This window comes from Mirounga leonina, unplaced genomic scaffold (assembly GCF_011800145.1).
Source record: "Mirounga leonina isolate KUSES-001 unplaced genomic scaffold, KU_Mleo_1.0 Mir_97, whole genome shotgun sequence".
Taxonomy (NCBI): domain Eukaryota; kingdom Metazoa; phylum Chordata; class Mammalia; order Carnivora; family Phocidae; genus Mirounga; species Mirounga leonina.
The window spans coordinates 3,893,477-3,921,008 of NW_023270889.1; the positions used below are offsets into that span (position 1 = coordinate 3,893,477).

The 27,532-nt window shown below is 38.9% G+C and overlaps 1 protein-coding gene, 1 non-coding gene and 1 pseudogene across 2 annotated transcripts in view; 1 reads left to right on the forward strand and 2 right to left on the reverse strand.

The window, feature by feature from the left end:
- LOC118006529 (leukemia inhibitory factor receptor-like) overlaps positions 1 to 27,532 on the reverse strand; it is a 65,514-nt gene that overhangs the window by 13,891 nt on the left and 24,091 nt on the right. Inside the window, exons 5-14 of the mRNA XM_034999206.1 lie at positions 25,783 to 25,946; positions 18,932 to 19,106; positions 16,873 to 17,127; positions 12,398 to 12,527; positions 11,804 to 11,973; positions 9,756 to 9,901; positions 8,379 to 8,541; positions 5,796 to 5,866; positions 2,930 to 3,143; positions 1,197 to 1,376 (exon numbers count right to left, since the gene is read on the reverse strand). Coding sequence (XP_034855097.1) covers positions 1,197 to 1,376; positions 2,930 to 3,143; positions 5,796 to 5,866; positions 8,379 to 8,541; positions 9,756 to 9,901; positions 11,804 to 11,973; positions 12,398 to 12,527; positions 16,873 to 17,127; positions 18,932 to 19,106; positions 25,783 to 25,946 — 1,668 coding nt within the window. The remainder of the gene's footprint in view (positions 1 to 1,196; positions 1,377 to 2,929; positions 3,144 to 5,795; positions 5,867 to 8,378; positions 8,542 to 9,755; positions 9,902 to 11,803; positions 11,974 to 12,397; positions 12,528 to 16,872; positions 17,128 to 18,931; positions 19,107 to 25,782; positions 25,947 to 27,532) is intronic.
- LOC118006589 lies at positions 4,753 to 4,942 on the reverse strand. The gene has a single exon (XR_004678126.1). It is a non-coding gene; the product is annotated as a U2 spliceosomal RNA (small nuclear RNA).
- LOC118006528 lies at positions 20,725 to 21,585 on the forward strand (annotated as a pseudogene).

Below are 27,532 nucleotides of genomic sequence, written 5' to 3' on the forward strand. Positions count from 1 at the left end.
CATGGCGTTGACGAGGTTGGCATAAGGCTTAGGCAGCTACAGGTGGGGGGAGTGCAAAGGGGAGGTGCAGGAGAGGAGGGTGGGGTGTGCCAGGCACCCTGATAAGGGAGGCAGGTTCTAAGAAAGGATAAAGGGACCACCAAGTATCTCAAGTAGAACTGGCAAATAATCTAAACCCACTTGGAGTAATCTACTGGATGGGACTCATCTTCACCATTTGATGGTGAAATAAGTGGGTAGCACTGGCTCCTGGGAGAGAAGTATCAGCAGCTGCTTGCTCTCCTGAGCTTCACCTCAACGTAAGGGAGAACCAGGACAGAGGAATGACTCCGAGGAGCATCACCACCAAGGCGGCAGGTTCTAGAATTCCCAAGGGTAAAAACCACTGCACTCGGACCAGCCCAGAATTCCCAAGGGTAGAGGCACAGAACACTCACTAGCTACTCAGAAGGAACAATGATGGTGGAAACAGGGCTGTGATATCCAAGGACCAGGCTGCATTAGCCTGCAGGTTACTACAGACTCCTCATGGCTGAACTTTAGGCTGCTCCTAGCAAAAGCAGCTCCCCTTACAGGACTCCTGGCTTGTCAACAGTCAGGCGCTGGGCACTGTTTCCCCCCCCCCCCCCCGCCCCACCACACACTGTGCCCCCTGCCACACGGATGCCCCTTGTCCGACATCAGTGGTAATGGAAGCAAGGCCTTTGTTCTCGGCTCTGCCCAGTAACCTGCGCTTGGGCAACAGAGGCCAAGGACGAGGGGTGAGACCACAGTGCTTAGGGCTTCATGGTCTCCTTTCTTCAGGAGCATTCCTCCATTGCTTTGTCACAATCTGGGCTGCTACTTAACATTCCACTTTACAGATACACTGTAATTTACTCATTCTCCTATTTGCTATTTGGGGTTTCAATTTTTGTGATTATAAATAACACTACGGTGAACCTTCTTAGATGCAATCCTGTGTTGCTCTCTGATTATTTCTTAGAATAAATTCCTAGACAATTACAAGATTAAAAAGATACAAACCCTTTGATACACACACTGCTACAAAGCACTTTCCAGAAAGGTCAATTCACACCCACTCCAGTGGTAAGGGGGAAAATGATCACTCATTATACCCAGTCACACCACGTATGGCTCTTTTAAAAATATTTTGTAACAGCTTTCACTGAGAGGCAACTCTGAGTTCATCTTACCAGATTCTATTACAGCTTCAGTGCTGTCTGAAGGGACTTTTTTCCAGTCCATAAGGCAGGGTTCAGACCGAGATGAGTTACACCATTTAATAACATAGTCACAGGTCATATTGGGATCGTAATTCCAAGTGAGGAGAATTCCATTTCCCATTCCGACAGCCTGCTCCACTTTGAGATCATCTTCAACAAGAAAGAAGTACATGTTACTTGTATTAAAAACAATAACAGAAGTAAATCTCATGAAAATGGGCAGGAGTTAGAAAAACTACTTCATTGGACAGAAATTTTAAAAGAGTGCTCAAACTAGATAAACCTCTAGCAAAGTTTAGAAGTGTTGCTCTGTTATTTTTGCTGTAAAAGGTAATTACCCGGATGTACAGATAAACTCAGAAGCTGGAAAAAGTAATGCAAGGGCACCTCGGACAGGTGGTGATGCAGCATGCTGGGGTGTGCAGGTCAGGGCCAGGACAGACGGGGCTGAGGGCGTGCGGGCACTAGAGGAGGGTAGCAACACAGGTGGCAGGCAGGAGCAGAGCATGAGTGGCCAGTCCCAATCTCTCTTCTCCTTGCCCACTACGGATGTGAGCTCTGTGAGAGTGGGCGGGGGCCTGTGCCTGCAACCCCAACCCCGGGGCCAGACCTACAGAGTAGGAGCACAATAACGAGTGGTGAGCAAGTGGATGGACCAGCCCTTCTCTTCCTCTCAAGCCTATGGGTGGGCTGAAGGGGCTCCTGGAGACGGGCTGAAGAATAGAGAATCGGCTGACATGCAGCGGGATCAAAAAGCTGTGGGACCAGGGGCGCCTGGGTGGCTCAGCCGGTTAGGCGTCTGCCTTCGGCTCAGGTCATGATCCCAGGGTCCTGGGATCGAGTCCCGTGTTGGGCTCCTTGCTCAGCAGGAAGCCTGCTTCTCCCTCTCCCTCTGCCCCACCCTCCCCCACTGTGCTCTTTCTCTCTCTCAAATAAATAAATAAAATCTTAAAAAAAAAAAAAAAAAAGAGTTGAAAAGATACTTGGGAGGACCCTGACCGGATCCACCAACTTTTCTTCCTTTAGGAGTGGGTGGTCATAGGCAGGCACCCCCATTTTGGGACAGGACAGCAAAATGGGGGGGGGAGCAGGGAATGACCTGGAAGAGGAATGACCTAAGAGGCAGAAGTGGCTATGGATTAAATATTATGGATTACTGGTAATACATTTAAAGAAAGGCACTAAGTTAATTTTAAAATTGCACCATGGTGACTTTTTAAAGCTTATATTGAAGATCTAATTTAGACTTTAAAAAGAATTTATCAATAAAGGGTTCCTATTAATAAAGAATGTCTTGTCGACAAAGCCGCCATTAAAAATACGTATTATATTTCCTGCCTGACATTTGTAAAACAGCCCAGCTGATATAGCATCAGCTCCCGTGGTCTTAGGAGAAATAAATGGCTGAAACATTTCCTACTAAGAGTAATATCCACCACCACAACTCTCCAACACTATGCACTAAAGTAACTGGGTACACTCATTATTTTATCCAACAGCACAGAGTCTGGAGTCATCCCTAAGGATGAGTAACTGCTGTCTCTCATTGAATTCTGGACATTAATCGGCTTGTTCCTCCTCATGGATCAGCAGCAGCAGGGGATATGAGAAGAGAGCTGACCTTATAAGAGCAAGCGAACACCCCTTAAAATGTTTCACTTTAATTTCCTGTTCTTATATACTACATTATCTTAAGTACTCACCATTTGGAATTTCCATACTAGCTATTTTAGAAGGTGGCGATGAGCCAACAGAATTTTTTGCCACCACACTGATGATGTAGTCATTTTTATCAAGTTGTAGTTCTGCCTTGTGTTGAGGATCAGGGATCTCAGAAAGGGACTGTGTCTCCTCATCGAGTGAACATGATACATTATAGGAAAGTATTTTCCCATTCGCTTCATTAATGGGTAAAGGCTATGAGAAACAGAAAAATAAATTCTGTCAAGAAACCTGCAAAACCGGCCGTGTGATGAGGCAAAACCATCAAGTCTAAACCAGGCACTGCGTCAATCATGACAAGGTAACAGCAGAATCAAGAGAGTTGTGAACGGTGTCAGACACAGATTTAAGAGGCACCGAGGCCAGGACAGATCAGGGAAGTGATGCTAAAGAAAAACTATACTTACCGTAAGCAATAAGAGCGCAGAGAAATTTAAAAATTAAGGAAATGCAAATCAGTCTTAGCCTCACATTTTTCAGAAGCAAAACAAAAAAAGTAACAGGAATGACTGCTCTATCAAACAAAACATAAAAAATTATGGCATCAGGGTGGCTGGCTGGCTGGCTGAGCCAGTGCAGCATGTGACTCGTGATCTCAGGGTTATGAGTTGAGCCCCATGCTGGTAGAGAATACTTAAATAAATAAAACTTAAAAAAAAATTATGGCATCATAGTTTTTAAAAAACATTTATTATTTTCTTAAAATAGTACATGCCCATTACCAGAAAATTTGGAAACGATACAAAAGTTAAAAAAAAAAAACTGTAAAATGCTCCCATATTCCCATTTCTTAAATACTCTTACATTTTGATATTTTCTTCAAGTTGTTTTTCTAAGATGTAGCTTTTTAAATTAACATTGTTTTAATCATACAACCTTATCTTTTTTTCACCTTTCTATAATATACTTGTTCATAATATATACACTTTAATGGCTTTATATTTTATGTAGTATTTTTAGTAGTTTACTTGAATATTCCTTAAATAAATGAAATTCAAGTTGTTTCCAACTTTTCACAATACTAAAATAATACTTTGGTGTACCTTTTCATTATACTTTTTTCTTTTTCATAGTTAGGATTAATTCTTTAATGTGGATTTCCAAAGTAGACTTACTGGATATAAGGAAACATTCAAACCTTTTTATTTGTGGAGCTGAACTGCTTTTCAAGACTATACGACAATGCATGGGACCCTCTGATCCAGACTGACCTTGATATTAATGCTCAGCTGAAAACACTGCTCCGTAACAGTGACTCCCTGATGGCCTGGTCCATTGGACCCATTACCATCCTAAGGCTCACGGGCTTCGTGTGACGCTGCTGACCGCTCACTCCTTCACAGAATCCCCACCCTTGGCTTCTGCTTTACCATTTTTTTCTGGTCTTCCTGTCCTCTAACCTTCCCACTCTCCTCTGCTGGATCCTCCTCCTTTGCTGGTCCTTTAAACGCTGCTATCACTTAGACCTAGGGGTCCATCCTTGGCCTCTTTCCACCCTGCATGCTCTCCCTGAGTGATCCCACTTACATGCTACTCAAAGCTGTGTCTTTAGCTCCGACTTCTCCCCTGAACTCCAGAGCCTCACACCAAACCACCACCTATTAGACTCTACTTGGACATCCCACTGGCACATATTTTTAGAATACATTTTGAAAAAGTCAACTCCAAACAACTTCATTTTCCATCCAAATATGCTCCTCCTTGGCAAACAGCAGAACCATCAACCTAGTCTCTGAAGTTACAATCACCTCAGTATTTTTAATCTTTGGTTAGGCATTCATCTAGTTTAAACAACATCCCAAACTTTCTCTACACTGAAGTAATGGTCCTGCAACACCAGGCTGATGTGTGGAGTGGGCAGAGTGAGCTCCTATCCTTTCTCCTAATTCCCAAAACCCATGTGATATATTGTCTTCGGATAGAGGACGTATCAGGCATTAAACCGTTAAGAACAGATACTACACTTGATCTTAGCTGAAAGGCTGAGAAGTGACACACTGAAGTGGCTGTATAATTGTTACTACATCATCAGGAAATCTGACAGACAACTGTGAGTAGCCAGTGGATTTTCTAATCAAGATTAAGAGGGGTACACAGCCATATACAGACCATCACAAGGCAAAGGAACTCACAATGAATTTGCACACAGACTTTCCTCAAAGCTGTACTGCTGTCAAATTTTTATAAAAATGTTTTACTATCAATAACAAAATTCACTATTTAAAGGAATCCAATTATGACTGCTCTTATAAAACCTGATATAGAAAACAAATGTCTGTTTTTGATGTTTGATGTTTTGATGTTTGATCCTTGCAAATCAGATAAAAACTATAGCAACAAAAATGTCTGCTCTAGTAGAGAAAAACTAGTGAAACCATAATGCAATTTATATTATATCTAAAAATTGTACAAAACCATGAAAACCTTTTTAAGTGGCATATAATAATACAACTAAGGGAAAACAAATTACGTATGAGATAGTAAAAAGTTTCCTACTCATTGGAGAAAAAAGCATAGCATCAACACAACGGAGATTCTAACTTGTAGCTTCTTGCTATGTTTCCGGCTTGAGTGAGAGAGATGGAATTCATGAAATCCCGAGGTCCTCTACAGGCTTCCTGAAATCAAACTGAAGAATGCTCAGAGCTGTCAGAGAAGATGACTGTGGTGAATGGGGCGTGATGAGGAGTCCGGGGGGTTGGGAGGAGCCAGGTTAGATTTGCAGCAGGACTGTGAAGAGCCAGTCTCGGAAACCCGGGTTTCTGGATCACTCAAGTACCATTCGTAAGTTAAGTAGTTTAGCCCAATATCGTTATGTAAATATTCAGGGGAAAATCAGGTATTTACCTTCCAATAGATTATTAAATTTTTTCCATCAGAACTCCATTCTCTCCACGTATCTGGTCCCTTTGAAGGAACTAGGAAAGAGATTTCAAAGTTAGCATCTGAAGATGTGTATTGTATGTCAGCTGATAATATCAATAATTGAGACAGTGGTGCTTGAGATTTTTCCCTACGTTTTTAGAATTCTCCGTAAAAATGTGAAGCAGTTCAGTGGCCACTCAGAAATGAAACAATGAAAAAGCTGAGCTCTCAATGCCCACAAAACAAGAGGCCCCTTAGAATGGACTAAGGAATGCTGCTCTGTCTCACATCCTCCTACCTCCCCTTGCTCAAGTCGGCTAGGGCCGAGCACAGGCTTCCGGGGGCTCCTCAGACGTGTTGGACCACCTGCCTCAGGCTTCCTGTGCTTTCCGTGACTGCTCTTCCTGAGCGCAGAAACTCTCCTCCCCGGGATCATCTCCTCTCCTCCGTATCTCAGCTCCAATGTGACTTTACTAGTGAGGTCTTTTCTAGCTACCCTATTTAAAATTGCAACCCCTCCTCCCGTCACCTTCTCTCCCTAGTCCCCTTTCTAGGCTTTATTTTTGTCTGTGGCAGTACCCAGCAAACTATTTCTAAAACTTTATTTCTAATTCTCTATTCCTATAAACTCCATGGGCAGAGACTGTTTTATTCAGTGCTATATCCCTGGTGACTACCACAGTTCCTGACACATAGTGGGTGCCCTTTTTTTTTTTTTTTTTTAAGATTTATTTATTTGAAAGAGCATGCACGCGAATGGGGTGGGAGAAAGGGAGAGAACCTTCAAGCAGACTCCCTGCTAAGCGTGGAGCCCAATGTGGGGCTCAATCCTATAACCCATGAGATCATGACCTGAGCTAAAACCAAGAGTCAGCCGCTCTACCGACTGAGCCACCCAGGCGTCCCTCAGTAAATATTTGTTAAGTGAATTAATTCTATAATCTCAGTGAGGTATAAATAAAATATTTTCTCTTGGCAACAGCAGCTCATCAACTGAAGGCAAAAGCTCCTGTGGTAGCCAGTCTCCAAAGGATCAGTATTGGTCACACCTCCTGGCAAGCCTGCCTGTGTGTGGTCCCCTCCCACACCGTAACAGCATTGGCCTGTGTGACCAATAGGGTATGACAGATACGATGGTAGCTCCCTTCTGAAGTGAGGTCATAAAAGGCATTGTGGAGGCTGCCATGTTTTCCCTCTACTCACTAAGTCTAGGAGGAGCTAGCTGCCATGTTATGAGGATACTCTGCAGCACTATGGAGAGACCTGCATGGTGAGGAACAGCCACTGTGTGAGCCATCTTGAAAACAGATTCTCTGGCCCTGGGCAAGACTGCAGCCCCTATCTACGTCCACACTGTGGCCTCATGAGAGACTATAAGCCAGAGCTACTCAGCTAAGCTGCTTCTCAATTTCTGACCTATACTCACTGTGAGATAGTATGTTTACTGTTTTAAGCCACTGAATTTTAGGGTAATTTGCCAGGTAGCAACGGATAACTAAATACACTGGACTCGTGCACAGCTTTGATGATCCAAATAGTTTTTTTACATATATCACAAAGCTTCTCCCACCTCTCTAACCTTCCTTCATGTGGAGAGGCAAAAATCTGGATTAACATCTACCATTTTTTGTTTTGTTGTTCATTAATTTTTTGGAAGAAGTTTTTTAAAGAAGATTCATTTATTTGTGGGGGGGGAGAATGTACACAAGCTGGGGGAGGGGCAAAAGGAGAGGGAGAGAGAAAATCCTCAAGCAGACTGCCCACTGAGTGTGGAGCCCGAAGTGGGGCTTGATCCCAGGACACTGAGATCATGACCTGAACTGAAATCAAGAGTTAGATGCTTAACCAACTGAGACACCTAGGTGCCCCTGGAAGAAGTTTCATATTCCCTATATTATCTAGTGCAAATAAAGCTTTTGCTATCCTTTGTTGAATGACTCCCGAAAATTATACCTATTTCTAAGTTTTTTTGTTTTTGACTTTTAAAGCTGACATCTGATTATTCAAGGATAGAATCTCATTCCATCTTTGGGAATTATCATACTCAGAAAACCAGTTACCTAATTTTGTACCTATTTTGACCTCCGTGTACTGCAGAAACTAAGAAACTCTACTTGGACATCCTCTGGCCCCATCCATTTCTCAAGCCTAGGTCACAAATAAAAATTCCAACAAATTCTCTTTATTAACAATTGTCTTCAGTAAAGTCATCTAAATAGGTTACCAAAATTCTAGGAAAGGAGGAAAGAGTGTCAGAGAAATCACCCATAATCTCATCACAGTTTTGAGTCTGTTTCCTCTGCATCATCTTAGGACACAGCTGTAAACATCCTGCAGACAGGCCTGGTCTTCCCCACAACACAGGCCAAGCGGCTGCCCGTAGGAGCACAAACCTTAGAGCCACCATTTAAGATGTCTGGATGATATTTTACTAGGAGATATTACACAATTATGCAATTCAAGCTTTCTCCTTTTACTCACTTTGGTGACATTTTCTTTAAAAATAAGTTGTAAAATGTCAAGATCCATAGTAATAATCAGCTATAAACCACTGACTTAACTTACTGGCTTCTGTGGTTAAATATTTTTTTTCATTGCTCCATTTGCTCCATTTCCAGAAAGTTTCAGTAGAACAGCGAATCCGAAAAGTATATATAGTATATGGATTTAACTTGTCCACAGCCACAAGATAACTTGAATTTTCTACTCCTTTGATTGTGACATTCCGCTATTAGAAAGCAAATCAATATGTATATGTATACGTATATGTAATGTCATGTAAGAATCCACATATATATATATAACACATAAACACACACTTTTTTTGATAAACCACCCAAATTTATAACATAAATTGACTAAATGTCCATGTGAGTTTACCTTTGTAAGACTAATGACAGTTCATCCACCAAAATATTTTAATTTTTACATAAATACCAAATCTGTGGAATTATGCCCTGTAGTAACAATATATTTAGATATCATTTTAATTCAAATACTGGGTCTAAGTAATAATGATCAATTAAATTATGCAGAAAGGATGATATAATCTTGTTCACTGGTCAATGGCTAATGGTAATACAACAAGCCTTAATATACTTTAGTAATCTAAGATGACCTTGAGGATTAAGTACATTAGTCAGCTATATTTGGAAGCTTCTTTGAGGCAAGCATCATCTGATGCATTTTTTTAATAGGGCACTTAGAACTTCTAGTATGGTGCTAAACATGTAGAATATTCAACAAATTCTTATTTAAATTATGTAAAATTAAAATGACATAATTTAAACAAATCTGAGGATCTGCATGCCTCAGGAAATCCTCTGAGCTCCCAGTTACTAATTATAAAGGAGTTTTTCGGATTATATTCTGGCATTTGACTGATTTTCTAGCAATCATCAGTAAGTTTCCAAATGAGTATTTTCACTACAATATCTTTTATTTTGGACTTACCACAAATTACAAGATGGTACACTACAAAAGTCAAGCTAAGTATCTGAAATGTATTTTAAAAAGTCATGTTCTGACTTATAACGACCACATTCTGACTTAGAACTTGCTCCTATTGCTGCACTTGGCAGTTTTAGAAATCGCATCTTCTCTCTGGTGCTTATCAGTCCATTAACTGATGCTAAAGGTTATAGCAAAAACTATTCATTCATGTTCAAATTTGCTGAGTACCAGCCATGTGCCAGGTACTATATTAGACCTGGTAACATTCTGAGTAGTAAAAGTCAAACTCACGTTCTACAATACCCAGGATTTTAACTGTTTTCAAGTGCTAAATATAATGCTGTCATTACATTAATATATAATGTCTTAGTTCTTAGTAAATTTCTATAATAAATCATCTGAGAGCTTCTGCATATCAATTTCTTTAATTAGTTTTGAAAAATATTTGATCCAAAGTAACCTCAAAGGAAGTTTATAGAAAAATCTTACCAATTCTTGGACTGCGTTAGTTGTGTTAATTTCAATTTGACATAAAAGTTTAATCTTTCCAAAGTTGCCTGGTAAATGCCAGGAAAGTGTAACAGCGGTTGAATTAATATCCTTTACTCTGATTGAAGTAGGAATTCGAGGATAGACTGTAAATATAATTTGTAAAGATTACTTTAAAAGCTACTTAAGAATACAATAAATGACAATTAAAAAAAAATAACCAAAAAAAAAACCCAACAACAAGAAACAAGAGAGGCAGCATTAGGTACCGATCAACAATATTCCACTCAGTACCCATGGCATACACAGACGTCACTTTCACTGCTGGTATCATGCCACCAGTGTTTACGGACCCACCACATTCAAGGTTCCTAGACTGGCATCAGGAATACTAAAAGGTAGTAGGATCATAATCTCTACCTTTAAGGAACCCCTAATTTATTTGCAGAGTGACCAAAAAAAAGAGAGAGACAATGAACAAGAGTATATATGCTAAATTGGAAATTGGTATCTCTGTACTCATGTTTAATCAAGCATACACAGAAACTGGTGTTCTCTGTCATATTTACAGCTCTTAGCGGCTACAGGAATTGAGATGCAAGTGTGGTAGGGAAAGTCTTCGAGTGAAGATGGGACTTAAGATGAGCTTTGAAGGAAGAATCTGACTAAAATTGGCAAAACGGATGCAGAAGAGCATTTCCGATTGGGTCTTGGCAAGAACAGTACAACAGTGGAACAAGCCGCACACGATGCTGGTGATAGCACATAGGCCCATGTGAGTGGGAAGAAGGAACCGTGTGAAAATAAGGTCGAAAGGCGGAGGGCAGAAAATACAAACACTACCACTCAAGTACAAAATGTAGCTCTTCTGACCTTAGGAAATACCAGGAAACAACAAAAATGATGAGAAGGAATAATTAATAGAAGTGTACTTACATCTACAAATAGGGCAACAAGATCAGTTGCGCTAAGCACTTGCTAGGCTCTGTTATAATGCATTTGGTTTAAGCCTTTCTCCACTAACCGAGAGGCTCTAAGAGAAGGCCTCTGGACTGCAGAGCCCGCATGCAGCCGACGCAGTGGAATGCCCACGGGAATGAATGCTAAGAAGAAGGGCCATATTTTATTTCTATTTTGAACTACATATTACTAGGGCTGGTAAAAGTCCCAGAATCATCAGCAATAAGAAGGAACAAACCACTTATTGATAAACACAGCAAGCTGGATGGATCTCAAGGACATTGCCCTTAGTGAAAAAAGGCTAGGTATTGTAGGATTCCATTTATACAACACTTCAAAATGACTGAGGATCTCAAACACAGAGATGAAGAACTGAGTAGATGTTGCCTGGGGACAGGGATGCAGGAGCATGGGGTAGGGGGTGGGTAGCGGGGAAGTGTGGCGAGGTTTGCTAACGGGGCAGCAAGCAGAAGTCTCTTCGTGGAGACAGACCAGTTCTGTATCTTGACTGTGTTGGTGGTTCCGTGAATCTATACATGGATCCAACTGCACAGAAGCACATCGACGCACACACGCCTCTGAACACACACAGGAACTTGAGAAAACTGAGCAAGGTCAGTAGTCCAGTTCACTGGTCTAGTTTGTGGTACTGTATCAGGGTCGACTGCCTCATTTGGAAATTGTACTGTAGTCAGTAACACGTCACAAGGGGAGAAAGCCGGGTGAGGTCATGGGGCTTTATTATTTTTGCAACCACTTGTGAGTCTATAATTATTTTAAAATAAAAAGACTGAAAAAAAAAATAAAAAGCTTTTAAAAATTGGGCAAAAATTTTTCAAGAATCAAAAACCATTAGATAAAGCCACTTAAAGTTTCTATATAAATGACTCATACAAATTTTTATCTGAATTCAATAAAATGGTGAAACTTGAAATTATACATTTTAAGGATTTTTAAATAAAAATTAATATTAAGTAACTCTAAAGAAAATTATAAAAAGGAAACCCCAGAAGCACTTTTCATTAATTTCAAAACACTTTACCACTTCTAAAATTATTTTTAAGACACTGGTTTATGCAGCAGCTTACCTTTTTCAGTTATGTTAACTAAAATAGTTGATTCTGATCGACCCAGAGGATTGCGAGCATTCAAAGTAAAATTATATATTTCTTGATTTGGACGCATTTGAAAGAATAACTGATAGCTTTCGTTTGTTGGTGCTTCAACTCTTTTAAATCTTACATATTTCCCTGAAAAACTATGAATTAAGAGAGCAATAAGAAATATTAAAAGAGAGATAAATACTTCAGGAAAAAAATGAATGGGTAAATTTCTAATAATTAATCTTTTTTAAAAGTTTTTATTTCTAATTCTAGATGCACTATATACTTGGCAAAGAAAATGTATATGATTCAGAAAATAGATGAAAATAACTGCCCAGAAGCCTATTACCTAGAAACAGTCTCTGTTCATATTTGAGGGTTCTTCTAGGATTTTTAGAAAAAGCATACGAATCTAGTCTGTGTGCATGTCATTTGCAGTATTTATGGTATATCCAATTTTATACAGCATTATTAGGTTTTATATCTTACTCATAACATAAATGAGATATCGCATTTCCCTATGTCATTTAATACCCTCCAAAGTGCTCCTCGCTGACATCTTTCCCTGGTGACTTTTACCTTTCAAATAAAGTGTAACTTGTATTGCGTGGGCCCACCAATGCAGTTGGTCTTCCCGGATTCCAAGTACAGACAATCTCTTTTAAATCACAGGTCTCACAGTTCAGTTTTTGAGGAATATCAGGTGGATCTAATAGGAAAAAAAATGTAGTTACATCTTATGGGTTACATATATTTTCCCTGAAAACATGTTTCATAATGTTAACTATATTTTGTACAATTTCCTTTAGAAATGAAATAATGTATTGTTTAGATTTTACCTTTTGAACAATGCAGGAATTGCCATGCTTTCTGTAGCATGTTTTTCTGGAGTTCATATTATGTTAGAAATGATGGGACAAAAATATACTGCAGAATGACTACTAGCTCATTTGGAAACTTCCCAACAGCAACCTGAAGACATTTTTTCCCCCTTAAGTCCTACCAAATCTTTCAAAGGAAGCTGTATCCAACAAATCAGAAAAATCTACAGGTTAAAAGTATTATCACGTAAATACTGTGATTTGAAAAGAAGTACCAACTCGGATTAAAGATCAGCACAGGTCATACTATAAGTTTCAGAGTTCTTAAATAAGTTACAATGATTATTATTTACAAAGTATCTCTTGGTAAAATTCTGCATCTTCCAATGTTCAAAGTGACTACTGCTCTTCTGTTTTTGTTCTTTATGAACACTCCCTCTGGTTTTGCAGGGGCAAAACTAGAAAAAAGAAAAATGGGGGTTTTTTGTGTGTCTTAAACCTTTAAAGTAATAATGCAAAATTCTGCGGATGGACACTAATTATAGAAATTGGTATCGCTGTACTCATGTTTCATCAAGCATACACAGAAACTGGTGTTCTCTGTCATATTTACCTTATCTACCAAATTATCTTTCACTAAGTTTTTAAAAAGCAATTACCTACTTGTTGCAAATTCTGTAAAATAATTTTATTTTTTAAGAACTAATCTTTAAAGACAGTTCTTTGACTATTTTAGAGACTTAGAAGGACAACAGAGAATTTCACATACCTTCCTGAAGTAGAATAATGTCCATCAATGATATTTTAGGTAATATTAAGAGAAGTCATGAGTTTTTAAAGTCTAACAACTGCATAATCAGATAACACTGATATATTTGTTTTGAAAATAGTTTTAAATCTAAGGCTAAACTTTCAGTCATTTTATTAAAATGACATACCAAATTTTGGGGTATACTTAAAATGCCGATTATTTTAGTATTTGGCAGATTAATGTTAAGGTGAAATAGCTAAAATCCAAGTAACAGAAGCAAATTAGAAAGAAGTGGAAGCAAAGATGGAGGGAGGAAAAAATACGAGAAGGCAGTATTTGAAAGGTAATGTACTGACTGCCTTCTCAAAGAAATTAACTTACCAAGGGATCAGCTGAAGCTGGATAAAAACTAGGTATAAATCAACTGTATTACCAGCAAATAGAAAATGCAATTTAAAAAACAAAGCCATTTTTATGAAAATATTTTCAAATGAGAAAGTATGAAATTTGACATGTGACATATAATATTTACACACTCTAATTCTATGTCACAATGTAGTATTTTAAAATTCTTGAGTATGCTAAAAGATTAATAAGTCAATTTTTAATGCTGAAGTGGCACTATCTATGAAAATAACTCTGAGTGATCACTGAATGCATAGTGTTTATAAAATATTTTGCTTATAACTAAATTAGCTCATGCATAAACACTGAAAAATACTAGTAAATATCCTATCTGTTGGATAATAAATGTATTTGCAATTATAATAATAAACTGAAGAGGAAAAAAAGCCACTTTTACTAGCACCAAACATCAAACTCTTAGGAATTAATTTACTAAAAGATATATAAGACCTCCTATCACTAAAATAAATCAAAGAAGACCTAACTAAATGAAAATAAATACATATTCCTGGTTTGGATAACTCAGTATAGTGAGAATGAAAGTTCTCCTAAAGTGGTCTCCTAAATTAATAAATCTAATGTAACTCAAATCAAAATCCTGGCAGGTTTTGATTGTGTCTTTTCAATATATGGTGGGTTAGCAGGATATCCATAAAGGAAAGAAAATAATGAATCTTAATCCCTAACTCACACCATAAACTGCCCTTCCTGTTAAGTTCCTAAAGAAATTCCTCTGAAGGAAAATTCTATCGCTGCTTCTGAGTTAACAAATATTGAAGAGTTCAACCCCAAATGCTATAAATGAAGGTTAAATTATGAATTAAATGGGCTTGTTCTACTATTATGATAGAAGAGTAGAACACTGGGGTGCCTGGGTGGCTCAGTCGTTAAGTGTCTGCCTCCGGCTCAGGTCATGATCCCGGGGTCCTGGGATCGAGCCCCGCATCAGGCTCCCTCCTCTGCGGGAAGCCTGCTTCTCCCTCTCCCATTCCCGCTGCTTGTGTTCCCTCTCTCTGTGTGTCTCTGTCTGTCAAATAAATAAATAAAATCTTTAAAAAAAAAAAAAAAGAGCAGGACACTATTGGAAATAATAAAAACCTAATGAATAGTCTCATCTTCTGATTTTTAATTTTTCTCTTTCATACTTTTAAGTGGATATCTCATTTTTTGGTATCATTTATCATAAGGTAGCCTCCCTCCATATACCACTGGTTTTTAACTTATACACCATGGTCATTTGTGAGGAATGTTGCAAGTCCTTCCCTAAAATTCCATTAGGAAAGAAATTTTCTAAAGTTTAAATTTGAACATTATCTCTCTCTCACTTGAATTCCAAAATGCATTACTGGGAAGACAAAAAGAGAGTAAGGTTACAGCCATCAAACAGAAGTGTATCTAATCCTGGTTATTCCCTTGGGAATATATGAGCAATGCAACATAATTCATCCTAAGTTTCACTGGAAGGAAAAGAGAGGTGGAGAGCTGCTGGTCTAGAGCACAGCTGAGAATCCAGAAAAGGGTAAGAAAAATCACCACACGATCCAAAGAAAAATCACAAAACCCACTCAGTACATTCCCCACCCTTTGATCATAAGACCCTTTAGACCAAACTCAGCCTCTGATTCCGAATGCTGGGGAGGAAGGGAAGCAGCGCTGCTGGGGGCAAAGCCATCCGCACACCACATGGCAGTTACCACAGGAGAGGGGACAGAAACACTCCAAACACAAAAGTCCCTGTGGACATTAAACAAAAGCTACATAAACAGGGCAGTACCTCACGACAACTTTCGGAAATGTGGAATTTTAGAACTGCGGGAATGACCATGTTAATAAAGAAGCCCTTGTACTATGAAGCCTCTGTTACAGAGAGGACACAGTGAGAGAGGGACCCTCTCCGAGCCTGTCCTCCAGCGACCCTCTTCTTCTCAGATATACTCCTTTAAAAGCTAGAGAAGCACATGTTATGCTGTCGAAAGATTTTGTGTAAAAATCATTACAGTTTCTTTAACTGGGTGATGTTTTAAAAGGTATGTTTTTAAATTTTACTTTTAAAAAGACATGTATGTTTATATTAGGTGGGATGTTTTAAAATTTTAATTTTAAGAGGTGTATTTTAGGTGGGAAATTGACCGTGAGTAGGCCCTCGAACACAGGGCTCAGGGGCACTGACCTCGCATGCAGTCAGAAATCTACATACAGGGCACCTGGTTAGCTCAGTTAAAAGAGCCTGCAACTCCTGACCTCAGGGTCTTGAGTCTGAGGTCCACGCTGGGTGTAGAGATTACTAAAACAAATAAACTTAAAAAAAATCTACATAAGCTTTTGACTCTCCCAAAATTTAACTACTAGTTAGTTTACGGTTGACTGGAAGCCTTACCTATAACATAGACAACTGATTAACACATATTATTTTGTATGTTATAATGTATTATATTCTTACAATAAAGTGAGCTACAGAAAATGTTAAAATCGTAAAAGAAAATGCATTTATAGTACTGTACTGTAGTTATTGGAAAAAAATCCATGTAGGGGCGCCTGACTCTTGGTTTCGGCTCAGGTCATGATCTCATGGATAGTGAGATCGAGACCCATGTCAGGCTCCACGCTCAGCAGGAAGTCTGCTTGAAGATTCTCTCCCTCTGCCCCTCCCCCACCTCTTGTACACCCATTCTCTCTCTAAAATAAATAAATAAATCTTAAAAAAAAAATCCATGTATAAGCAGACCCATGCAATTGAAACTTATTTTGTTCAAGGGTCAAACGTATATGAAATAATTCCTAAACAATGTAGGATTAAGAAATATTATACACAAACTACCCTTGACTCAGCAAAACTGTTAACTAAGAATTTAAAACTAAGCAGCTGGATGTTTCAAATCTTACTACAAAAGCTACAAGTTATATAAATACGAATATATAGAAAACGAGCTTAGAACTCATCTTAAAACAAGCAAAAATTCTGGTGTCTTCATATTAAAAAAAAAAAATAGAACTGTCCATGTCCCTGGAAATAGCATTAAAGCTTTTAAAGAGGCCCAAGACAGATCAATAGGTACTCTTTAATATTATATACTTACATCCTGCGAAAATAACTGTCCCAAATATGTTATCTTCCGTTGTGAAAACCACATTTGTTCCGCTGTTTGCAGAAACAGAAATATTATGGATCTTGATTGCCACATTTTCCCCATCAAGATGGATAAGGGGACAATTTGTTTGGCCAATCTGTGCTGATAACACTTTTTCTTGAGTCACACAACAAAATGTTATATCTGAGCCTACAAGTATCACTTTGTCTTGAGGAAAAACCTTAGTCTGAGAATCAGGTGACCCTAGAGAGAATAAAAGGAATTACAAATACTTTAGAAGTCTTTTACCATTAAATAGCCCAGTGTAAATAAAACACACTATAAAGTGTTTTGTAATAATGGCAGCCCAAAGGACCTTCAAAAGAGCAAGACATATACAAGAAATAAATAAAAACCAGGTATATTTTATCTACTTATGGCTGATAATGGGGGAGTGGAGGGGATTTCAGGCCAATGCCCAAGGTCACAGGTTAATGTCTAAGAAGTCTGAAGGTTCAAACAAAATGGGTTTATATCCATATGTGAAAAATCCATACCAAGAAAAAGTCACTCATCAATTCCAGTCCTTTGAAATGATTTCTATGTATTTAGGGCAGACTTCTTACTTTCCATCAGCCTGAATATATGTGTAAGTATTCCACATCCTAAAGAGCACTTTTTCCTTAACCTCAACTCTCTGCAGGTTAAAGCCACAGCTTTGCTTTTATTTTCCTAAATGTCCAATCTTTTTAATTATCTCTAGTTTCCTTTCTATCTAAAAGTCTTTAATCTATCACAATCTGGCTTCTACCCCAACCATTCTACTAAAGTGGCTCGCTGATCTATTTGTTCAGTCCAATGGCCACTTCTCAGTAACCCTTGCCTTCAACATCCACAGCATCCGATATGTTGCCTAAACTCTAGCTTCTCAAAACTCCCTTCTCTACACCACCCTACTCACCTGGGCTACTCTCTTCCACTCTGCTGGCTCTTTTTCTTCGATCCTACCCTTAGACATACAAGCTTGTAAGACATGTGTCCCTGGTCCCTGTTTCTCTTTCCCTGAGTACAGTAACCTCTAGATTTAAACAATTTCTTATCCCATGTATGTTGATGACTCTCAAATGTACATCTCCAGCTCCTAGTAATCCCTTGGATGCCAGACTTGTATTTCCAACTGCCTGAGACATCCCTACCTGGAAACTTCATAAGTACCTCAAGCTCAGCATTTTAAAAATGAATTTATCTTTCCCACCTAAGTCATTCATGTATTTCCTGTTTCAGTGGAAAGCATCACCAGCTACTCAGCTGTCCAAACTATTATAGTCACCTTTGGCTCTATTTCTTGGTTACCAAATGCACAGTCACTAATTTTAATTCTGTCTCTTCAGTGTTTTCATACCTTTTGCCCCTTTTCCTTTCCAGACCCAAGTGCCCTACTTTACACTTTCACTGTCTTTTGTTGAATGGCATTAAGATCCTCATTACTTATCTACGTGCTTCTAGTCCTTCCTTCCTCTGACCCATTTCTCCATGTGGGCACTAGAGTGGATAATCTACAATGATAACCAGCCTTCTGAAGGACTTCATTACACCGTCAACAATTTTTCAGGCCTCTCTCACGCTGCCAACATTCTACCTGCATATGAGTTTCATTCAACGTACAGACGATTTGGGATTTGGGGTATACTTACAGGTTCCCATTTCTCTGCAGCTCATAGGGATCTGCTCTGTGGGCAAGAAACTAGGAGCCATTTTTTTTTTTAAATATAGACTTGATCTCAATAACATCTACATAAAATTTTTAAATGTTCTTCAATGCCTACCACAGTGATTTTTAAACCTGGATGTTTATCTAATCCCTTCAGAAGATCTTTAAAAATACAGATTCCTGAATCCTATCTCAGAGTTTTGAATCAAAACGTTCTGGGACAGAGACTTGGAAGATCCCCAGGTGACCCACATGAAGCCAAATGGCATCTGGAGACCTGAAAGCTTACACTAAACCTTATCCTTAAGATTAATCTAATTCATTTGAGAAACGAAAGCTTTTTAAATGTAAGCTTACAAGAAACATTCTTCAGTGGGCTCCAGTCACTCCACTCTGTGTGACCAGAGAAATGAGGATCGTCAACATAGCATCTAATTCCCACAGAATGAGTGGCGCACTCCAAGGGCATGTCTGAGGTCCAACTCCAGTGATGAACTGTATCTTTACCATTCACAGTTGTGTTGTGGGTCACCTAAAAAATGAACACAAACACAAAATAAGATTTCTAAGTAGTGATATGTTCTGCTTCCTTAAAAAACACAATAGACTGTATACAATCACCACTAAGTTAAAGGCTTGCCCTTTTGTACAACCATCTTGGTTTTCTATAAGGCATAATAGGAGAGTTACAGGAACAATAATCATGATTCATTTATGTTTACTTCTTTTTTTAAAATTCCAGCATAGTTAACAGTGTAATATTAGCTTCAGGTGTACAATATAATGACTCAACAATTCCATACAACACCCGGTGCTCATCACGACCAGTGCACTTGTTTACTTCTTCAGCTTTAGGCTCCACTGCATGATTATACATGATGTTAATATTCCAAAACATTCAACACAGTTCACAGAGAAATGTACCATTGCCAAAAATGATCTCCATTTTTCATCAAGAAAAAAAATTAATGGGTTTGTACTTCCAAGAGTTAAAGGCAAAGAAAGGAACAGCACCTCAACAAAATAACTGTTTCAGATCAGATTTGTTTTTATATGCAGCTTATAATAAGATAAAATATTAATCTCAACTGTGAAAAATGGGAAGGATTTCAATAAAATATCAAAGATCTACTAAAAGAAACCTTGGGAGCTCCAGTTAAAGACAACAGATTAAATAACTGTATTTCCGGGCACCTGGGTGGCTCAGTTGGTTAAGCAACTGCCTTCAGCTCAGGTCACGATCCTGGAGTCCTGGGATCGAGTCCCACATCGGGCTCCCTGCTCAGCAGGGGGTCTGCTTCTCCCTCTGACCCTTCCCCTCTTATGCTGTCTCCCATTCTCTCAGATAAATAAATAAAATCTTTAAAAATAAATAAATAAATAAATAACTGTATTTCCTTTTCCCTTATCTTCTGAAATCTTTCTAAAACGGAAGTACACAGATTTTTTTTTCTAAGGCATAGATGCACAAAGGCAAAAACCAGAAGAAACAACACCAATGAAATTCTCGATACTGGAGAGCTGATGGACAACTAATGGACTCAGAAGACCTGAGAAAGCTGAATCTTAAGCCTCCAATGGGAAAGGCAGAAATCACCTGATTTCTCTCATGGAAATGCCAAAGGGCTCAGGAAGGGGTTGTACCAGACTCCCCTAGAAATGCAGTGAAGGTGAGGTGCAGAACAGAAGACTGCTTGAAAGTTGAAGAGATTTTAGGTACCCAGATTTCCCTCCCACATTCTGTGCTACCAAAAGACTACCCTTCTTCATCTTGGCAGAATGGAGATTTATGATCTGGAAAAGTAAAACAATACCTCTGGAATGAAGAATCTCAGAAAGAGCAGAGAATGGGAAATACTGTACCCAAAACAAGGGGATTACTAACCTATGCACTATGAAGGCTGGGATGCTCCTGCCTTCTTCTCCTACTCAGCCCTCAGCATACTGATGGCAGAGTTGCTACTTACCAGGTAGGAACCTAAATCAACTTTTCTGGGGCATATGAACAGATCAAGATAAAAATCTAAAAAAAAGTATTAAGATTTTGTCAACTAGCCTGGTGTGATTCCGCCCTGCATGGCTGTTCTGTGCAACAGTAGTCGTTTATCTCCGTCCGCCTTCTCTCCCACCTAAGTGCGTGCCACCACCCCATGGAAGACTCGATGGACATGGACATGAGCCCCCTGACGCCCCAGAACTATCTTTTCGGTTGTGAACTAAAGGCTGACAAGGATTATCACTTTAAGGTGGATAATGGTGAAAATGAGCACCAGTTATCTTTAAGAACGGTCAGTTTAAGAGCTGGTGCAAAGGATGAATTGCACATTGTTGAAGCAGAGGCAATGAATTAAGGCAGTCCAATTCAAGTCACACTGGCAACTTTGAAAATGTCTGTACAGCCAACGGTTCCTCTTGGGGGCTTTGAAATAACAACACTTGTGGTCTTACAGTTGAAATGTGGTTTAGGGCCTGTGCATATTAGTGGACAGCACTTAGTAGCTGTGGAGGAAGATGCAGAGTCAGAAGATGAAGAGGAAGAGGACGTGAAACTCCTTAGTATATCTGGAAAGCGTTCTGCCCCTGAAGTGGCAGCAAGGTTCCACAGAAAAAAGTAAAACTTGCTGCTGTTGAAGATGATGATGAAGATGACGACGACGATGATGATGATGAGGATTCTGATGATGAGGAAGCTGAAGAAAAGGCTCCAGTAAAGATATCTATATGAAATACTCCAGCCAAAAATGCACAAAAACCAGAATGGAAAAGACTCAAAACCATCAACACCAAGAACAAAATGTCAAGAATCTTTCAAAAAACAGGAAAAGACGCCCAAAACACCGAAAGGACCTAGTTCTGTAGAAGACATTAAAGCAAAAATGCAAGCAAGTATAGAAAAAGGTGGTTCTCTTCCCAAAGTGGAAGCCAAGTTCATCAATTATGTGAAGAACTGATTCTGGATGACTGACCAAGAGGCTATTCAAGATCTCTGGCAGTGGAGGAAGTCTCTTTAAGAAAATAAACAGTTTGTTAAAATTTTCCGTCTTATTTCATTTCTGTAACAGTTGATATCTGGCTGTTCTTTTTATAATACAGAGTGAGAACTTTCCCTACCGTGCCTGATAAATGTTGTCCAGGTTCCATTGCCAAGAATGCGTTGTCCAAAATGCCTGTTTAGTTTTTAAAGATGGAACTCCACCCTTTGCTTGGTTTTAAGTATGTATGGAATGTTATGATAGGACATAGTAGTAGTGGTGGTGGTCAGACAAATGGAAATGGTGGGGAGACAAAAATATACATGTGAAATAAACTCAGTATTTTAATAAAGTAAAAAAAAAAAAAAAAAAAAGATTTGTCAACTAGATAGCCCATCCTAATCACCTATAATGAAGCCCCAGTCAAAAGTCCCTGGACGGCAAACAAAAGTTCCAATTAGATTTAAAAAAAAAAAATTTAACAGTCAACTCACTTAAATGTGAGCAGCAATGAAGATGACCAGAAATTGGAGAAAAAGTTCTAATATGAGAGTCAAAGATCAAAACAAAGAAAAAAGCAACTCGAAGAAACAGACTATACAGAAAAAAAAAAATTAAATAACTGATATCCTCAGAGATGAGATATTGCATCCATAAAACAAACAGAACAGACAAAAGGGATCTCCTGTACATTTAAAAAAAAATCTATTAATAGAAATTCAATAGTAGCAAGATAAAGTTTAAGAAAAACTGTTCAGAAAATAGAGCAAAATAAAATTACAGATGGAAAGTAGGAACAATTAAGAACATGAGAGGACCAGTCTAGAAGGTCCAATTTCTGGAGAATTTCTGTAAGGAAAAAAAATAAAAAAAGGAAAGAACAGGTATGAAGAAATCAGAGACATAAGACATAAAATAAGAAAACTTCCCAAGCTGACAGACATGTGTTTTCAGACTGAAAGGATCCCAATGACTGTCTAGTACAACAAAGGAAGACAGACCCACAAGAAGAAGCAGATGGAACAATGTCTTCCAAATCTTGAGAAAATTCCCCAACCTACAATTCTATACCCAGCTAAAGTAGCAATCATGAATGAGTGCAAAATAGACATTTTTAGAAATGTCACATCTTAATAAATTCATCAGGTAGCATTTTACACTCCCATCAGAAGTGTATGAAAGTTCCAACTGTTCTGCATCTTCTCAATATTTGGAATTGACAGTCTTTTAAATTTTGTTAGCAACCAATTTAAATTAAAAAAAAAATAAAGTATATCTGCAAGCTACCATTATAGGTAGCACAGAATATTTATAATAAATAGCAAATACCTACTAGAACATATGCTTCCACCAAAATGAGGAAATAAGAGGAAGAATTCAGGAAAAAGAGGATCCATCACAAGAAAAAGGTAAAAGGAATCCCCTGGATGATGATGGAGACCCCCTGGTCCACAGCTTCCTAAGAAATGTGCCAGGAAAACACAGAGATTTGTCCTAAATGGCTTATGGGTAGACCTAGGTATTAATCTCTTCAAACCTAGGGTTGGCTGGTAGGAGTGGACACAGCTGGAGCTCCTGAGAAATCTCTGGCCACAAGAGTCCTCAGCTATTTACCACACTCCTGCTCTACCAACATTATACCTATGTGAACCCTATGTAAGCAGGGCTGAGAGGTAAGCCAGAAGGCCTCAGAGAGAGCTATTCACAAACATTTAGCTGATAAAATACTAGTGTGTTTGAACATTTCAACAGGAGATTCATACAACTTGGAGAGAATTTAGGATTGAATTAATGGGGCACAAAAATAAAACTAAAAATACAAGACAATACAAGAAGCTGTAGCCCCCAAAAAGGAAAATAATAGCATATGCTACTTGGTTTAGCTGTGGATAGTGTTTATATAACTATAATACAATGAATGCCAGTCTACCAAACATTATCACAGAATGATAGAATACACGAAAAAGATGGGAAATGTGTGAGAGAGAGAGAGAGAGAGAGCAAGCACGCCAGCATGCAAGTGTGCGTGCCCAGGCCAGGAGGTGAGGGGACTAAATTCTCATCTCCCACTGTTGCAATAAAACGCTGCTCAAAACTGAAAAGAAAAATTAAGGAAGAGCAACATAAGCATGCTATCTGGACAATGGAAATACATAATAAAAGAAACAGCTAAAAGAACTGAAACTTGTTGTTTACAGGGAGAGCAAAATGGGAGGGGCTGAGGGTGCTGCAAAGCTCCCAGGTGTCACTCCTATCCTGGTCCCTGCAGTGCACAGCTTCCATGCCCATATGTGAGGCGACGGGCAGAAACCGTCAAGTTCTAACTGAAACACCAACGTGCAGTAGTCTTGATTCTTACACAATCACAAAATAATAGCGAAGTGACAGGTCATAAGCAACTCTGCCTTAAATAATGGTATTAATAACATATAATTACAAACAGAAAGGTCACATTTTACTACAGACCTGCATCACTTGCCCTCTCATGTTTCACTTTTTAAAAATTCATTTGTTCTATTTCTATTTTTCTGGCCCCGTGCTATATTTCCCCATATTAAGATTCTTCTTCAAAGATCAGATCCCCAAAAGTACTACTTTGCCACTGCCATCTTGTGATGCATCTTGTGGCAATGAGTTACAGCATACCTTAAAAAGAGTATTTCCATTTCTTTATGCTTAATTTCACGTACACTTCTAAGAGTAGCCCTCTTATTCTAGCATCCCTTAGCCCCCAAAGGAAGTGATGACAACTAGCAGGTGTTTAGCAGCTTTATAGCTATCGGTATCATTTACTAAAGTAAATACTTGACACCACTTCACAAATGAGAAAAAGGAGGTTTGGGGAAGTTACCCGAAGCCACTAAGTGGTAACCCACCCAGCACAGAATGTCAGGCCATCATAAAGAGCTACACAGTACAATTTTAGATAAGCACAAGTTTTAAGACACCTGTGGCAGAGCTGTGTCAAAGCTAACTCCAAATTAGATTGACAGGGAAGAACTGCCATTAAAATTCAGAAGAGAGAAAAGAGAGGGCATTTTAGGCTGAGGAAATCAGGATGGGCTTTAAAATAAGGGTAAGATGTGACTCGGTCTTGAAGAGTACCTTCAATTTGCACAGGTGTAAAGGAAGGGAAGGCATCTTGTACAAAAACAAATATATCTATTTTGTAACAGAAACTGCAGTGGTTAAGAAAGAGCACAGAGTCCTGGCTCCACCACTTCATGTCTTCCTGTGTCTCTGCAGCTTCATCTATAAAATGGGGATGATGCTGACAGTGGCCCCCTCGCAGGTCTGTGGTGAGGACGCACGGAACGGCCACATAGGGAGCTTTGAGAGCACCATCAGCAACGGAAGCACCGTGCGCACGTGCACGCTAGCTACAGTTACGGCTGCCACTCACTTGGGAATGTAATACACAGTGTCAGACAGGAAAACCGAGACAACAACTGTGAAATACAGAGTCATCCCATTTTTTATCTTTACAATCTGGCTTACCTATGTACTTGGGCAAATAACCGTAAAATCATGAGATAGTCTTCTAATTCTTAAATCTCTAACTAAGCGTATTTCAAATCCATTGAGGGGGAAAAGAGTAAAAGGACAAAAAAGGGAATTCCCACATACCCGCTGTCAAAACATTTCACTACTATTCCCCATTCTCCTTTAGATTAAGAGAAAACTGAGACAGATCATAAGGAATCCATTCAGCAACAAAATTTTTTAAAAAATAAGAGAAAAAAAGCATAAGAGTAAGAACGTTATTTCAGATTCAGAAAAATTCAAGCTTAGCGTATACAAAATTTCTCTACAATTACTATGACTAAATATGTTTCAAAACGTTTTTATGTTTATAGTATTAGACAAAAGTAAAAGTAATAGTAAATTATATGTATACATTTATTTCATTTATGTGAAAACATGCACATAAAAAAAGCTGGGCAGAAACACAAAAATAACATTTACTGTGGCCAAGTGGTGGAATCATGGATTATTCCTCCCTTAATTTCCTAAATTTACTATAATTGGTAAGTAATACATTATTTTAAGTTATACATTATTTTAATAGGTGATTGGAGTGATAGCACATAGTTTTTAATGAACCCTGAAAGGATATCTGATCTACTTCCTTAACAATATAAAAGTTCACTGATACCACCTTAAAAATCTTTTAAAAATTACTTGGTTTCTTTAATGTCACAGGAAAAAAAAAAATCTATTTTGGTTCAAACTTACTAATTTTACAATTTCCATATTTTCTTTACGTAGAATTTTAATTTCCCAGATGACATTTAAATGATATGGAAAAACAGAGCCTCTGTCATTCCACTTTAGGTGTAATGTGGAAGTTGAGAAATCAGCAGACAAATTCAAGATCTCTGGAGTGTCTGGAATTAAGGCTTGAAAAAAAGAAAACAAAAGACATGATTCAGTAAAGTAAGTAATGATTTTTCATATTGTAATTCCATCAATCAACTAATTTAAAACTCTATTCCTTCTTGATCAAAAAATAATCAAAAACTAAAAGCAAACTCTCGGGACGCCTGGGTGGCACAGTCAGTTAAGCATCCAACTCTTGATTTTGGCTCAGGTTATGATCTCGGTCGTGAAACGGGGCCCCTCATCCAGCTCTGCACTGGGCATGAAGCCCTCTTAAGATTCTGTCTCCCTCCACCCCTCCCCCTGCCTTATGCACGCTCTCTCTCTCTCTCTCAAAAAAAAAAGTAAACTCTCAAAGTGATTACTGAAAAAAGAGAATATATTTATTTGCATAAGCAGTCCCCAATGATTCATCCATCAAATCTGAGAAAATTATTATCAAATCCTAATATGTCTTCTAATACAAATAGCCACTGGGTTCCTACAAAACTCTAGTGTCATCAGTCTGGAATCTATAAGGAGGCAACATGAGAGAGAAGTAAAGGAGCTTCCTCTGTATGACTGTAGGTCGGGCCTAAGAAAATGATGGAATGCGGAAAGCCTGCTCTCGTAGAGATCTCCATCTGTTTTCTCTGATGCTGGCAGAAGTCACCCACTTGGGGATGCTATGAGCCATTCCTGGTATAGGTATCTGTAAACAGCAGCAAGACCACAGGAATGACCACGGCATTTGAGTGAGGGAGCCAACAGGGTACTGTGCAGAGGTGGGAGTACTCAGCAGGATAGGAAGTCCACCAGAAAGGTGGGGCTCTAGGTAGGGCTCTGAGAGAGATAAGGTGATTAAGTGGGAGACCACTGGGGAAAGGCTGACCAGAGTAGCAAGGATACAGATCATGACACATCAGCACGTGCATGAAGGATATGGAAAAGGAAAAACTCTGATGGGCATTTCAAAGAACTGACAGGATCAAAGAAATGAAGGCCTAGTATAATAAGAAAGGGAAACATCTAAGATATCCTCAAGTTTCTAGCCTAGAAAGCAGGCAAAAGGAATCACGGACATTGTGAAGAAATGTGAGAGACAGGCTACTGATGACCAAGTGTCAGGGAAGGGACAGAAGGTCAGGGGAGGGGTCTGCTGACAGTGAGTGAGAACGGGGCCCATCAGCACCACGGACACAGACTCAAGAGGAACTCGCTGAGTGTAGCTGAAGAAAGAGGCTTGAACGCACGACTCAAAACAGCCAAAGCTTGTTTGAGAGCTGAGAACTACCAATAGACAGTCACACCTTCAAGGAACCAGAGAACTCCAGCAAGAATCCTGAGAGGCAGAAGGAAACCAGAGAAGATCCGGCACTGCTGAGACTAAAAGAAATGGGTTGTCGTTGAGGCCAAATCAAAGAGTTCATAGAAGAAAAGTGAGAAAAGACCACCAGCACTGTCACTGGTGATAAAGAAGTCTGGGAGGGCAGAGGGCTCTGAAGCTGTAATACAAAAGGTAAAGAAAAAAACCATGCTCAAAGATATAGTTTACAGGGAGAAATGGTAAAAAAAAAAAAAAAAAGGAGGGGGGCAGAAAAAGTAAGGTATTCTTTAAAATCTTCAA